A 16,477-nucleotide genomic window follows, 5' to 3' on the forward strand; every position below is an offset into this window, starting at 1 on the left:
ACCACATTTACCATCATGTTCATGTCTCTATATTTTGATTCCATGCTATTTCCTTTGCCTAGAATATCTTTACCATATTTCTTTCTTGGGTAACTCTCATGGATACTTTAAGGCTCAGATTAGACACCATCAAATAGACTAATTTGTATCAAGTTATGTGTCCAACATGTATAAATATTTGTAATGAGTAAACAAAAACATAAATAAAGTGAATTATCTGCTTCAGTATCTTCCCCGCTACAGCTCAAGGATAAGAAGTATATAACTGATGATAATGCAGAGTCTAGAATCCAAACTTTTTACTCTTTGGGTTCAAATCCTGGTTCTACCCACTAAATAGCTATGCAAAATTGGCTTTACTACATTTTTCCGCTTGTGACTCAATATCTTTATCTCTATAATTGTGCTTATAGTACTAGTCTTGCACAGAGTGATTGTGAAGATTTGATAATATATAAAGTGCCTAAAATAGCACCTAAAGACTCCAAAAGCAGCTATTCTAATCAACAGGAGCTAATCAACAGGAGCTGTTAATTTTTCTTACTGTACCTGACTCAAAGCCTAGACTTCCCAATGGAGGCATGGTTAAGCTCCATTCTTAATTTTCTTGTTTTTTGGACTATGGTTTTTCTGCTAAGGTGATAAACAAATAAGATGTCTCTAATTCTACATCTATATGATTTGTCAATTTTGCAATTCAGTTGTCTCCTCGTGTCTCCCTTCAAATTATAAATGTTTCATGTTATCACAAGAAAGATTACCCAAATATGACAGAATGAGAAAATTATGCTTTTTATTACAGTCACATAAAATACAGTTACACCAAGTTGTCCAAATGCATTGGTGAATTAATGCCTCCAACTCTTACAAATTTTTATACATATATCTATGCATTTATAAATACATACATATGTAAAAGATATATATTTTCTACTAAAATAAAGTACCCAAATCTTGGTGTATAGGGGCATAATGAGGGATAAAAGAATCACAAAGTTTTATCAGTTGTAGACTGTACTTTCAGAATACAAGAATCTGTTTTAGACACATTTATTCAGCTGTAATGAACTTTAATCACCCATTGTTTTCTGAAAGTTCCTAAGTGAGTTAATGTATCCAAAATATCAAAACAAGTTATGTGGCAGACTTAATGAATCAGAGGCTAATTTTTCTTACTGTACCTGACTCAAAGCCTAGACTTCTCAATGGAGGCATGGTTAAGCTCCATTCTTAATTTTCTTGTTTTTTGGACTATGGTTTTTCTGCTAAGGTGATAAACAAATAAGATGTCTCTAATTCTACATCTTCTACTAGCATTCGATAAAGTCAGGGTTTGGTGAAAAGATTTCCAATGTTTTTACATCACCCTGACTTAATGAAAAAAGGCCCAGCAGGGTCTGAATTTCCTGCTGCGTTTGTTATAGCGAAAATACTGTTTGAGCCACGGAAGGAGAATTAGGGTGTAATGATCAATAGATCATTGAGAGAACCAACTCAAATTGAAACGAATTCTCTGTTATAGTGAAAAACATTAGTGAGAAGATGCTTGAACTTAAGAACAAAATAAAATGTTAAAGAAAACCTAGATGATATTAGATAATTCAGAAAATCTTCACTTCAGACAGAAACTAGAGTTCTTTCTATTTCCTATTCCAATAGCTCAGCTTCTTCTCCTGTGTTTTTCCTGTATTTTCTGCTATCTTAGACTTTTAAGACAATTATTTGTAGTATCTGACAAGAAACTGAATTTTTAAATGCCTTTGAAAAAACTTCAACCTACTTAAGCAAGGTGAAGATGCCTAAAAATAGCTTAATATAAACCAGTCATTTCAGAATCTCTGGTGATTACATGTTCAAATGCCATTAGAGTGTATCTTTATTCAAGCAGGAAAGGAAGAAGTTGTTAGCACTGAAATTGCATAAAACACCCTAAAACTTCCCAACCTACGGGAGGCTGGGAACAATGGGAAGCCCAGACATTTCCCAGAATCAAAACAAAGAATGCAATATTTCGTTTTATTTTTGAAAGGGGAACAGCAGGGGAAGAGTGTTTCCAATTATGTGGTCCACCTCAGCTGGGCTGCCTAACTACTGATTTTGGTGAGCATCTTGTTAATGGCTTGCTTGACGTGCGTGGTGGAGCTGCGTCGCCTCGTCTTGCCCTGCACCATCCTCCGGCGACGCACCTCTCGACACAACTCATAGAATATCTCTGTGATGTTCCCTTCTCCAGTGCAGGCAGAACACTCGTAAAAAGCACAAGCCAACTCTGTGGCCAGCTTCTCTCCTTCTTCTGTGCTAACCTGCCTGGAGTGGTCCAAGTCAGCTTTGTTTCCAACCAAGATGAGAGTCACATTCTTGGGCTTTTTGATCTCATCTAAGATGTTCTTAAGTGGCAGCACTTCCTCAAAACTTCCTCGGTCAGTAATGTCGTAGACCAGCACAAAGCCTTCCCCCCATCGCATGTGTCCTTCCCTCTGAATGGTATCTTCCTGTTGGCAAAGAAAAATGGCCGTCAAGAGACCTGGAAATAATCAAAATAGATGGATGCTGGTAATGCTGACAGTAATCCCTTAATTACTATTCTTTATATCCAAAGTCATTAAAATGTCGTGGTACTCTAATTGTATAAACTTTCTGAATAAGTTTTAAATACATTCATTACTTATTCATCTCAACATATTTCAGGGAACGAATATTTTCTAATTCAACAGATTTTACCTTTCTGCTTTTATTTTTTTCTTGCCATATCATTAAATCTGTAATCATAAGAACTAAAAAGAAATTATAATCTTAGTTAAGCACATCACTTTTGAGACTTTTCATCACAATTAAGGTATTAGTAATTTTTTCTTTTTTTTTTTGAGACGGAGTCTCGCTCTGTCACCCAGGCTGGAGTGCAGTGGCCGAATCTCAGCTCACTGCAAGCTCCATCTCCCAGGTTTATGCCATTCTCCTGCCTCAGTCTCCCAAGTAGCTGGGACTACAGGCGCCCTCCACCTCACCCGGCTAGATTTTTTTTTTTTTGGTATTTTTTAGTAGAGACAGGGTTTCACCGTGTTAGCCAGGATGGTCTCGATCTCCTGACCTCGTGATCTGCCCGTCTCGGCCTCCCAAAGTGCTGGGATTACAGGCTTGAGCCACTGCGCCCCTCCAGGAATTAGCAATTTTTTAACAGACAAGTAACCCCTATCCCACCTTTTAAGTATCATAATTAGAGTTAAAATTTAGCAAGATGCCATTTTGGTTTGTTTATTACTTTTGTGGTTTGTTGTTTGTTTTAATTTTCTCTTTCTTCAGATTATAGACAATTAGCTTCCAGTAAAACTGTGACAAACTATTTAGAGAATCCAACTCTATGCTAAAGGATTTGGCTTTTTTTCTTTTCCTATGTCAGAGCCCCCAAAATGTCATGTAGTACCAATGACAGAAACTATTATAGAACTGATTCTCAAAGTGGGTTATCACTCCTTCATAGGAAAGTGGCATGTGTGATTTTAAAAAGCATTGCTTTCCCAGGTTCAAATGACTTCTGGAGGCATGCACTTCCCTGCTGCCTCTCTTCAGAATCAGTGCTCTGTGAAGGTCAGAGAATAAATAGGTGGTGATGAGATGGAAAAGTGGGTAATTCATTTCGAGAACATTTCTTGGTTTAAACACTTTGATTCAAGTCTTTTTGGGCGTCACAGGTCATTGATAAAGTACCGTGGAAAACTTCAGCTTTCTGTCATTCCAGCGGCCATTTCTTTTTTTTTTTTTTTTGAGATGGAGTCTCACTCAGCTGCCCAGGCTAGAGTGCAGTGGCGCGATCTGGGCTCACTGCAAGCTTTGCCTCCTGGGTTCACGCCATTCTCCTGCCTCAGCCTCCTGAGTAGCTGGGACTACAGGTGCCTGCCACCACGCCTGGCTAAGTTTTTGTATTTTTAGCAGAGATGGGATTTCACTGTGTTAGCCAGGATGGTCTTGATCTCCTGACCTCATGATCCTCCTGTCTCAGCCTCCCAAAGTGCTGGGATTACAGGTGGGAGCCACTGCGCCCCGCCGGTGACCATTTCTATACCTGAAAACTAAACCTACCTATGAACCCTTTTGTAATCTCAGAAGTGACTGACCTAATACCAAATACTACAAGAAAGACACCTAAAATAAAGTATTCTGAAACAAACAAACTTATATGACATCATGTAAGTTTAGAACACAATATATACTAAATCTCTTTCTTAAATACTCACACATATGCATGTTAGAGGTTTTGAGAATTCTTTTAGTAAAGACACCTGTTTAACTTCATTTGAGCATTTCAAAACACATTTGACCATGAAAACTTATTAATATCTTGGTATGCCACAAAATATAGGTGAGTGAGTCTAACCTAGATGATATGTGAATATTATAGTATGTTCAAAACCCTCTTGAAACACTGGGCAGTTTACATAGAATGCATATACAGATATTTACAAATATGTTAATATACAAAATGACTAGTTAATTAGAGAAAAAGGTTTTAGGCATGCAAAATTTAGTTGAAGAAAAGTGCCTTATTTTTGTTCATAGCATAGATTTCTCAGTTTTATTTGATCCAGAAAAATATTTTAGCTGAACTCTTTATTCACCTGACCAGCAGTGTCTAGTATCTCCATGGAAACAACTTCATCATCGATGGTTGCTTGGTGTCGGTAGGTTGATTCTAAGGGAATGAGCAAATAAAAAAGGCAAAAAGGTAAATACATGCAGGATTTAATTTGATCCTTAAAACTGAAAATGGGCATGGGAAAAGCATTCCTGATTTTACAGCATAAGGAACTGTGTAGTCTAGGAAGGAGAAGATGGATGTGCAAAAATGTAGAATCTTCATACTTAGCTCCTGGGCATACCAAGTTCTAACATGGGTGCTGCCAACTTTCAGAGTATAGAATAGGGGAATCTCTTTGCATCTTTGCTACCCTATCCTTTCCTCTTTTTTTTTTTTTTTGACAGGGCCTAGCTCTGTTGCACAGGCTGGAGTGCGGTAGTGTGGTATCAGTTCACTGAAACCCAGGTTTCAAGCGATTCTCTTGTCTCAGCCTCCCAAGTAGCTGGGATTACAGGTGCCTACCGCAACCCCCAGTTAATTTTTGTATCTTTAGTGGAGACGAGGTTTCACCATGTTGGCCAGGCTGGTCTTGAACTCCTGTCCTCAAGTGATCCTCCTGCCTTGGCCTCCCAAAGTGCTGGGATTACAGGCCTCAGCCACCGTGCCTGGCCCTATCCTTTCCTCTGAAACTTCCATTTTATTTTTCTGAAAAGACAGGTCCCTGGTACTCTTTTCCTTCTATAATGAGACCTCCACAGTGTAAATTGAGAAGGTGATTTTCACAAAATGCCTTGGTGCTTCTAAAAATCTAGTTTCTGGAAACTGCTATTTCTAACAAGATAACATACCAACAGAAACTACCAATTTCCTTTCAAACCTCAACTCTGGAAATGTAACAGATATTACCAGGAGGTGAATGGTTCTTGCCAAATGATGTAAAACTATAAGAAACTCTAGGGGTAGTAAAAGGTGGTCAGACCCCCGATTGGTGAGGAACAGTAATCCAAAGTAGAGGAGGGTTGGGCAGCATGGAGGGGAGGTGGAACTATATGGAGTCCTCTTGCTCATGCTGCCTCTTCAAAGCAGAAAAATGGCAGATGCTCAGTACCAGCTGGAGGCTGCTGGATCAACAGCAGAGTGGTCACCAAGCTATGTGAGGGGAAGGAGAAGTTAGCAGGTGCAAGAAGACTGGGTGGCCCTGAGTATGCCCCTCATCACATAAAATGGAAACCACAGGTCAAAAATAAGTGCCAACTGGTGCTTCTCTGTATGAAAACTAGAATAATAGAAATAAAGAACCGAATGAATGACTGACCTGATGAGAGTCAGGTTGAGGAACTCTCTCAGAAGTGTCAGTAAGTGTAAGTAAGTAAAACAAAGGAATATGTAAAAGTAAAATTTAATAAGAGGTATGGATAATAGAACAAGAAATCTTAGTATCCTTTATAAAATGAGCTTCAAAGGAGAGAATAAAATACATAGAGGAGTGGAAATTATTGAGGTTGTAACGGCTGAGAATTTCCCTACGTGAGAGAACAATGGAAGATTTAAGATTAAAGGAACTAGCAGGACACATGAGGAAAAAGTTCCATATTTGAACCTATTACAACAAAATTTAAGGATATCAATGACAAAAAATGTCTAAAGGGATTTAGGGAATAAAGCACATCACCTACAAAAAGATATGACTCAGATCGATGTAGAACTTTTTGCCAGTGAAACTGAATTCAAGACGTCCATGAAAACAATAAAACTACATCAAAATCAATCCGGCATTAGAATTCTAGATGATTCTATCAGTATATTAGGGTGAAGATGGGGGAAAAGTCCAGAAACAAGTATGTGTGAACTAATGTACTTGTCTGATTCCAGAAGATGATATAACTCTTAAAAATCGAGAAAAAGTCAACTCAATAAATTAGAAGAGAAGAAACAGAATACATTCAAGACAATTATAAGAAAAGAAAATAAAAAACATCATGAAAAAGAAATCAAAACCAAAGCATGGTATTTGAAAAGATATAAAAAGAGGGCAGAGCTGTAAAGATCTGACATACTGCCATTAAATTAAGAAAGACAATGCAATTAAAATTTAGCATAAAAAGAGGAAAGTGTACATTCTGCTGAAATAAAAACAAAATAATATGAAGTTTATAAGCAATAATTTCAAGCTCATAAATTCTGGGATAAAAATACAGTATCACTAGCATTCTTCTGTATCAGCAAAAGCCATGCATGAGAGGTGAGAGAAAACAGGAAGCTACTCCCAATAGTAGTAAAATAAATAATATTTAGGAAGTAATAAAAATATACAAAACCCTTCAAAACCCTCCAAAAACAAAAACAAAAAATTTCTAGAATAGAAAATTTTAGAACTTTATAACAGAAAATAAAGACTTGAATAAATAAGAAAATCCTAGGAAAATGGAGAAACAACATTTTAAAAACATGTCAGTTTTTCCCAAAATTAATCTAGAATTTAATGCAATTCAAATGAAATGTCCAGGTGGACTTTTTGAGAAGCTCAAGAAATTTATTTAAAATTATATAATACTATATAACATTACTCCAAACAGTGTGGTACTAATATCAGAATGCACAAATTTACCAAGGCCTTAACAATAGACTCATATTTATATAGGAACTTAGTATATGACTGAGGTAGCAACACAAGTCCCTTAGGGAAATAATAAATGGTTCAAACAGTAGCATTCGGATTAGAACCAATAAGAAAGAATTGGCCACTAAATGTACAAAATAAAGTTGGGCTTCTAGGGCATATATTAAAAGTAAATCTGGATGAATTAGAGATCTAAACTTACCTAGATTTGAAGAGTGAAACCTAAAGTTAAAAAAATTTAAGAAAATATAAAAGCTCATGCACAGACAAAAAAAAAAAAAAAAAGAGAGAGACAAAAAATAAATGGGTTGACTACATTAAAATTAAGAATTTTGTGCAATATTAAATAGGCTAAAGACTGGAGAACATATTTGTAATATCATAAGCACAAAGTTGTTAATATCTAAGGTATGAAAGAAATTTTAGAAATTAAAAAGATAAGTGAACAGGAAAGAAATACGGCCAAAGTATACAAAGAGGAAATTCACAGAGGAGGATGCCCAATTAGTGAAAACATATATCAAATGATGTTTTACCTGCTTACTTACCAGAGAGAAGCTTATAAAATGATTTTATGACAAAAAGATTGGCAAAAATTATAAAACTAGGTAATATAATGCCTGACTAGGTTACAGGCAGCTTCTCTACACCGGCAATGACAGTGTAGACTGGTACATCATTTTGAAGATAAATTCACTAGAATTTGATGTGGGCATACCTTATGATCCAGCAATCTCCCTCTCAGGTACATGTACTAGAAAAAACCCAGTCCAGGTTCTTACAGCGCTGGGCCTCCAAGTGTAGTGGCTGAACCAGTAACATCCAGCTCACCTAGGAACTTGTTAGAAATGCAAATTCTCAGGCTCCACCCGAGACCTATGGGCAATCTGTGTTCTAACAAGTCCCCCAGGTGATTACGGTGCATGCTAAAGTTTGAGAACCACCGATTTAAAGGTATGTTTTCCCTAGTGACATTAGCAGTAGCTCACATTGGAGACAACTTAGGTGTTTATCACTGGGGAGATTAGTTAAATGTGGCATAGTAAAGAATACCATGTAGAAAACTAGAAGTAAATAGAGAAAAATGCATGGATCTTAAAAATATCAGATTTGGTTCTAATGATTAGAAGTGTATATATATATAAATATATAAAATTTATATGAATTTAAAATATATATATACAGAACACTATTTTCCCTAAGTAAACATATAATAGCTAGCACATACTGCTTCTATTTGAACAACTGTTCTAAACACTTTACTTATGTTAACTCATTAATCCTCACAAATATCCAATGAAGTATATATTGCTATTAGCTCCACTTTACAAGAAGCTGAGCCGTAACAAGATTAAATAACTTGCCCAAAGTCACGCTGATAACAAATGGTAGAGGTGAGCTTTGAGTCAGGGAAGATCAGCTTTGGAGTTCCGACTTTTAAATATCATGCTTAGTTTCAAACACATTAGACTCTGCACTTAAGGGAAAGAGGAGGGCAGTGGGTGTCAAAATAAGGGATGAAGGGGAAAAGAAAGTAGAATAATATAAGGCCTCCCATACACTAATAATAGCATAACACCATGAAAAAGAGTAGTATGATTGACATAATTATTAACTCAATTCTTTGTGCCCAAACTACTCAAATCATTAACCAACCAACCAACCCAATACACTCGGAAGTTTCTGCTCCCATGGGGGTAGCCGTAAGCCAGTGGTTTTGTAATTATTTTTTCTATCTACCTCATGTTTCTGACTTTCATTTCATCCACTATTTTGTAGTCCTTTTTCGACCACTGTTTTCTCTTACTTTACTGTAAATATAATCTGTCCAAAATGCAAACTGTAGAATGCAGCTTCGCCAGCCATATCCTTGCCTTCTACTTCCATCAGCACTGTGTAGTGATCACTGCCCACAGGCATGGCACATTGCTCAAGTATTTTCCAAAAAGTAAAGTTTTAAAATTAGATTATGTTCAATATTTTAATAAGTGTATTTTACGTTATTGTCATTCTCCTAGAATATGTAATCCATCCATGGCATATCGTAGTGATTCGCAATTTCAGAATATTCCGTCCCCCCTACTCTTTTATGTTAAATGGGAGATTATAGTTTTGTATGATTTAATGCTCTAAAATACTATTTGCAGCAGCCACTTGTCTCCAAGTGTTCTCTCAATGATTTTCTTTTTGTGTCTTCAGTGCCCCAGCGTGAGGAAGGGCAGCCCAGACGGCATCACACATGCTGGGGAGCCATGCCCTTTGGCTTCTCCCTCTGCTGTTCTTTAGTGTCCTTTGTACTGACTTCCCTTTTAGAAAGACTGGCATCAGCCCCAGAGACTGGAAAACAGAGTTCTGGGCTCTATTCCATCTCTTTGCACTAAAAGTTGTCTGAGAGACAGGGACATTTTTCTCTGTTGCTTCCATGATAAATAGGATATGTATTTCAATCACAGAATGCCACAGTAGGGGGGAAATGGAATATAATAAAAATTGTATGAAATTGTGTGATTCTTTGGTTAGTCGTTAACTGAAACAAAAAGGATAAAATGCAGGATATGAGAGAATGTCTGCCCCAGACATAGCAGCGGGTAGTAGCAGTGATTTTGTGTAAGCTGAATACTGGTTTCATACCATTTTAAGAAATTTTTCTTTAAGCTTCTCTCTCTCATTAGAAGCCCACTTTCTCTATGTGTAAAACAATGGAAGTATTGCCCCAAAAGGCAAAGTGTCTAAGTGCTAACTCTTCCAGAGTTAACTCTAAAAAAATGTACTATGTATTTTTTGAAATTAGACTCTGCTATGCATCTTAACACATAGAAGAAAATGTGTATGTATTTGTTTGGTGGATATTCTTTTGATTTTGTTCATACTAAACAAAAATAATAAATCGAGTCTTTTTTGTGAAGGGTGGGGGGATGATTATTTAGGAGATAGTTCCAAATGAACCAAAATATTGTATACTGTAAGAAAAATATACGTTTTAAAATGGAATGAGGCATTAAAAGTTACACTTGAATTTCACTGTAAATGAGAGATGTATACTTTAAAATCTGCACTCACTAGTAGTTTAATAACTAGAAGTATATTTTATGTACTCTAACAGGAGTTGATGCTGAAAGGGATGTTGCATGTGGTTAATCTTTTTACTGATTTAGCTTTTGTTTTTGCAAATTTCAACACGTTAGTATGGACACTTAGCCAGCACAGTAACAACAGCAGTTAGTCATGTTGATTTATGCCAGAATGGAAATTGTACTGAGTTGAGTTCTATTCCTAGTCTAACCACAACTGGACATGTAGTTTTGATTAAATTTACTTCTTTGTACATGTTTCCTTATTTGTCAAATGACAATCTCCAAGTTCCTTGCAGTGCCAATATTAAATAATTAAATAATTCTATGAGTTGGCTAAGCACTTCTGCTTTAGAATCTGGTTAAGATAATTTGTTCTTATTATCTGGGTGTATCTATTTTCGTATGAACCATTCCAAGCAGCAGGAGTTGTAAGGCAGGCAAGAAGAACCAATCACAGAACCAAGGAACAAGTGGGTCTAACGTCTCCTGATGCCCATCCTCACTTCTATCTGAGCCTTTTCTAAGCTGATTCAAACACAGTGCCTCCAATGTACCAGTCACAGTAGTGATAGAGGCTGAAATACAGTCTCTCTCTTCCTCTCCAAATGCCTCCATCACACACACACACACACACACAGTCACAGGCACACACATTCTAAACCTCTATCTGTATTCTCTGCAGTGACCAGCATGCTTAGAGGGTAATATGTCTCTTGGAGGTAGGGATTCAGTTCTTGGTTGGGATCCATTCAGAATATGGATCCTGTTGTTCTACAATCAGATCATTGCTGCCACCACCATCGGGGTTTTTCATGGTTAGATGGTCCAACTCCCACATCTTATGAGCTTCAGTGGTGGTTTTCAAATGTGGTTCATAGACATCTGTGTGCTGGTGTGCTGGCCACCCACAAAGATTTCACTGATCCACAGTATAATAAGGAAAATTAAAATAAAGCTAAAATTGTTCAGCGTAAAGAACTGATTTTTTTTACATTATATCCTTCAAAACACTCAGATGTTAAAGCAATTTCTTTCTTTTCTGAAGTGCAAGTACAAGTGGAGGTTTAGTTCCCCCGTCTTTCTTTCCCTTGCCTGTACCCCTGATTGAATTATTAGGATAGGCTTTCTCCATAAAAATCAAATAAAAAAACACTAGGTCTGAAACCGAAAAGTTTAGGAGTCACTTGCTATTATAGTAGTAAGCATTTTCTTCATTGAAGTATTTCAAAGCAGTAAATATTCTAATTGTGTTAATATGTAGAACGATGTTCACAGTCTTCAACTTCTTGTGGAGTAACAATTCTGTTCCAGGTTGAAAAAAACTGCCCCATGTTTCGCAGCAAAGCACTGACTTCAGAATTCAAGACTGCTTCTTGTATATAAGCCACTTGGCTTTTTAATGTAGTTATCTCTTCTGGTGGTGGTTTTGAAACTTTTAAAGTAGCTGATATGGTTTGGACCTGTGTCTCCACCCAAATCTCATGTTCATTTGTTATCCCCAGTGTTGGAGGTGGGGCCTGGTGGGAGGAGATTGGATCATGAGCTGGTTTCTCCTGGTTTAACACCATCCCTCGTGGTGCTGTCATCACAGTAGTGAGTTCTAGTGAGATCTGGTTGTTCTAACGTGTGTGGCATGCTCCTCCACCCTCAGTCATGGTCCTGCCATGTAAGATGCCTGCTCCCACTTTTCCTTCTGCCGTGAGTAAAAGCTCCCTGAGGCCTCCCCAGAAGTAAATGCTGCCATGCTTCCTGCACAGCCTGCAGAGCCATGAGCCAATTAAACCTCTTTTCTTTGTAAACTACTCAGTCTCAGGTATTTCTTTATAGCATTATGAGAATGGACTAATGCAGTAGCCATGTATTCAACAAAGAATCCTGTCTTCCCCAAGGTAGTATGAAGTTAAACTCAGGAAATGCTAATTTCCCTTGAATCAAATGGATTGAGAATCCCTTTCTGCTGGAACAAAAGTGACCTCTTGCACACACGCATATAGACACACAAATCCAGCCTCCAGTGTGAGAGAATTAATGAAGCCCTCACTTGGGAGTGAGTCATATATCCATTACTCCTGAAGACTGATGAGGCAGTGCTTGTCGCTTAGCAGCTGCCATCCTCTTTGAGAAGTACCATACAAGGTCACTCAGTAAAGTTTCCTTATTCTTACTGAAGGAAGCCTGCACTATACATAACTGATGCAGGCAGATTACTATTAATAGCAGTTGTTTTTCAGAATGAATAAAACAGAAGGGAAAATGGTTCGAACTAAGACTAATTAAGAATAATAAGATTAGGTACTGGAACACATTCAGGGAAAGTTCATTTTATGAGATCGTTTTTTCTAAGCTTCATCTTTCATTGAGATATATGGATACAGCAATAAAAAAAAATTGTATTTTTAAAACTAAACTCTCATAAATCATTAAGATTCTCAGATAATCTCTGTAAATCCTATGTAAGTCATAAAAATATAAGAGCAGAATAAGTATTCACTTTGGTGGGTGAAATAATAAAGAATATATATTTTTTGAATCGGGTGCATTTTTAGATCCAAATATATCATCTTAAAATTAGTGTGGCTACATTTAAAAATATGTTGAAAAATTTGGATGTGAAAACTCTGACCTATTTAAAAGCAAAAACAGAATAATAAATAATAAAGGTAGAAACATGCTATTCTCCTAGATTAAAAGGTGGAATAACATAAATATGTGAATCTTCTCAAAGTAATTTATAGTTCTAGTACAATTCCAATCAAAATCATGTCATATTATTACAGAGTTTCTAAACTTGATCTGGAAAAATCAACTGAACAGAGTAGTCAAAATAATTTCATAAAAAAGTAATAAGGAAAGACGTTCTTTACAAAGTATCAAAATGTTCTGTACAGCATAGAATTAATGAAAAAGTGTGCTTCTTCTGTTTGGTGTGAAAAGCAAATCTAGAATGGTGTCCTGGTGTAAACAACTCAACACATGAAAAGATTGCATTGGAAGTAGTGGAGAAAGGTAGAGAGTATTTAATAAATAGTAGGAGAAAAACTGGTCAAAGATTTAGACAAAAACGTTGGGTTTTCACCTTGTACTTCTTACTAAAATAAATTTCAGAAATATTAGTCAAATACTAACTAAACTATAAGATCATTCTATATTCCCTTCCTTATTGTTTTCCTTCACAGCCCTCATCGCTATCTCACATATATTTGTTTGTTTATTGAGTCTTCTCTCTTTCCTAGACTGTGCACTCAAAAACGCCAAGGCCTTCTCTTGCTGTGTACTGATTTATCCTTAGCACCCAGAACACTTTGACACACAGGAGGCACTTGATAAATATTTGTAGAATGAATGAATAAAAACAATGAAAGAAGCCTTGCTCCCTTTTAAACTGAAAATCTTGGAGTGACAAAAATAAAACAAAACAAAGAAATAAAAAAAAAAACCAGGAAGAGTGTTTGCCTACATTTTATACATCAACATTATTGCCACTTTTAAGATCCACAGACATCATATTTTGCTGCTGCTTCTCTCCTTCTCTCTCTGCAGCAGACTTTAGTCAGATGTATTGGAGAGAAGAAAAGAGAGAAACATATTTTATTTTTCCCTAAAATCCATATTCAGTAGTTTTATTTTTCTGTTACTCTTCTCAGGATGCCATTCTATTACGCACCAAATTTCTCATGTCCATTTTATCCTCTTTCTCCCATTAGAATGATGCTGCATTTTCCTGATGTGACGGCAGCGTGTTGTACCTACTTCCTTTCTTTGTGGCTGAGGTTTGACCTAACTTCTTCATCTATGCATTAAAATCCTGCAGGGTTCTAAGCACAGACAGCATGAAACACACATCTAGCCTCATAGAGGGCTTCTTTGTATGATTTGAAAAGCACTTCCAAATCAGCTAAAAGGAGCTTAAAAATGTTGCAACAGAAAATATTATTCTTTCTCTGGGGCCATAAATTTTTATTGAAGAAGAGAAGGAAACAAAATTTGACCTACCGAGGGTGGGATCATATTCCCAGATGAACCGTTTGGTCAGAAATCTCACTACAAGAGCTGTGGAAGAAAAGAGCAACATTTCAAAAAGTAATTTGTTAATTTGCTTAGCGCACCTATATTTTTAAAGAAAGCGAAATGCTCCATACAACCCTATAAATGCTTTATATTTCCTTGGTATGTAAACCGAATAAATTCTTTATGTTTATTCAAGTAATTTTCCAATTTCATATTATGGCCTAAAAACCATTGTCATGTTTGAATGGGTTTATTATGCATTAGTCAACAATTAGATTTGTTGCTTTAGTCACAAGGTTAGAAACAAAACAAACAAACGTATAACGTGAAAATGCTCATATATAAAATTTTTAGCAAAATGATGAATTCAGATATAAAAGGTCACAATACAGGTATCCAAAGTTTGAATACTGATAAGGATTGGCAAAAGCAAGTTTCAAATGTGATAATTTTTAGTGTAATGAAAGATCACTAGCAGATCATTTGCATTTTTAAAAAGTAGATATTCAAAATTAAGGCTCTTTATTAGAGATCTGTGAAAACTCATCAAAAGTAACACTAATAGAATACAGTCAGAATCAGGTTCTGGAACTACACTACGCAGTTTGCTTTCATGATCTCCTCAATCCTCACTTCATCTTTATGAGGCAGGTACTATGATAATTCCCATTTTTCAGATCAGGAAACTGAGGTGCTGAGGGGTTAACCCATTTAATTAAGCTTATCTAGTTAGTTAGTGGCCTGGTAAGGATTTGAATCCAGGAAGTCTGTAACTTATCCATTGTACCAAACCGAATTTAAGTCCTAGGCCATCTGGATAATATTTAACTGGAAGATGGGCTGGAGAAAAGCACTGAAATATATGGACTCTATTATCCTTATAAATTGATGAGACATATGTCAAACATTTTCTTACACTTGCAGTATAGTTGAAAACAGTGGTTTTAAATTTAAAAAAAAAAAAATTGGAGCAGGATGTCACAGGCACTTAAAAAATGGAATGAAAGCATTGGATCCTTTTCCTGAAAAAATATACACACACACATTTGGCATGTAATTTAGCAGGCTCATGAGCCCTCCATAGACCCCTGATGGTCTCCCTCGGATCGCACTGACCTTAATGAAAGATTCATTGTCTATCATATTTTACAGTTTTAAAATACCCATTATAATGTGTATTTTTATTTTTACTGAAATGCCCTTAATGTAGCAGCCAAAAGACACTCCTTGAAGAAATAAAACTAGTTAGTGGAAGGTCACTGTCAGTCTTTGCCTATTCTCACTTTTAGCAACAACAGAGGTACAACCTTCCTCCTGTAAAGTTTTATATGAGAGATGGCAGTGTAAACTGCACGAGGACTTCGCGAAACAGAGGACAACGTGGCTGCATGACGGGAGGCTGGAGACGGAAAGTACCAATGTTCTTTGTAATTACAGAGTGTGAGGCTGAATTCGAGCCAAAATATTTGCAGTGCCTAAAGTAGCAAGGCCACTGACCCCGTAATACTTCCCACAGTGACTGTACTTGTGGTTTTATCTGCGAGTCTGTCACTGTTCACTCTCTTGAGACTGAAACTTTTATTTTTACATACAGGATGCAGTAAGCAGTAAACATATTTTTTCTTTTTTACAATTAGCAACCTTAATAAACACTCAACAGCTCCCACGATTTAAAGACTTCCATCTTTTGTTACACTAGGTAGTTTTTTTAATTTTTTTTTTGAGACGGTGTCTCCCTCTATTGGCCAGGCTGGAGTGCAGTGGTGTGATCTCAGCTCACTGCAATCTCCACCCTTCCGGGTTCAAGCGATTCTCCTGCCTCAGCCTCCCAAGTAGCTGGGATTACAGGCGCGTGCCACCACACCCAGATAATTTTTGTATTTTTAGTAGAGACGGGGTTTCACCATATAGGCCAGGGTGGTCTCAATCTCCTGACCTCGTGATCTGCCCGCCTCGACCTTCCAAAGTGCTGGGATTACAGGCGTGAGCCACTGCGCCCGGCCAGGCTATGTAGTTTTAACACTAAAGGCTGCAACCTAGAAAACTTAATTATCTGCCATCATGAATAAATGAGCTTTATTTTTTACGTAAGTGCGGTTTACAATTCTTCAATTCCAAAACCATTTAAATTTGAATCATTTCTCAAAATCTTTAAAAAATGTGTTAGACACTCCATTGGCTTTCAAAACCAAGTATACTGAA

General features: G+C 36.7%; 1 protein-coding gene across 2 annotated transcripts in view; it reads right to left on the bottom strand.

Moving 5' to 3' along the window:
* Positions 1-768: 768 nt before the first annotated feature.
* Positions 769-16,477, bottom strand: part of RERG (RAS-like, estrogen-regulated, growth inhibitor) — a 125,832-nt gene continuing 110,123 nt past the window's right edge. For both annotated transcript variants that reach the window (XM_011954398.1, XM_011954409.1), the window contains 3 exons: positions 14,261-14,317; positions 4,614-4,687; positions 769-2,492 (listed from right to left, as the gene is read on the bottom strand). In XM_011954398.1, coding sequence (XP_011809788.1) covers positions 2,085-2,492; positions 4,614-4,687; positions 14,261-14,317 — 539 coding nt within the window. In that variant the 3' untranslated portion in view covers positions 769-2,084. The remainder of the gene's footprint in view (positions 2,493-4,613; positions 4,688-14,260; positions 14,318-16,477) is intronic.

This window comes from Colobus angolensis, unplaced genomic scaffold (genome assembly GCF_000951035.1).
Source record: "Colobus angolensis palliatus isolate OR3802 unplaced genomic scaffold, Cang.pa_1.0 Scaffold11, whole genome shotgun sequence".
Classification (NCBI taxonomy): domain Eukaryota; kingdom Metazoa; phylum Chordata; class Mammalia; order Primates; family Cercopithecidae; genus Colobus; species Colobus angolensis.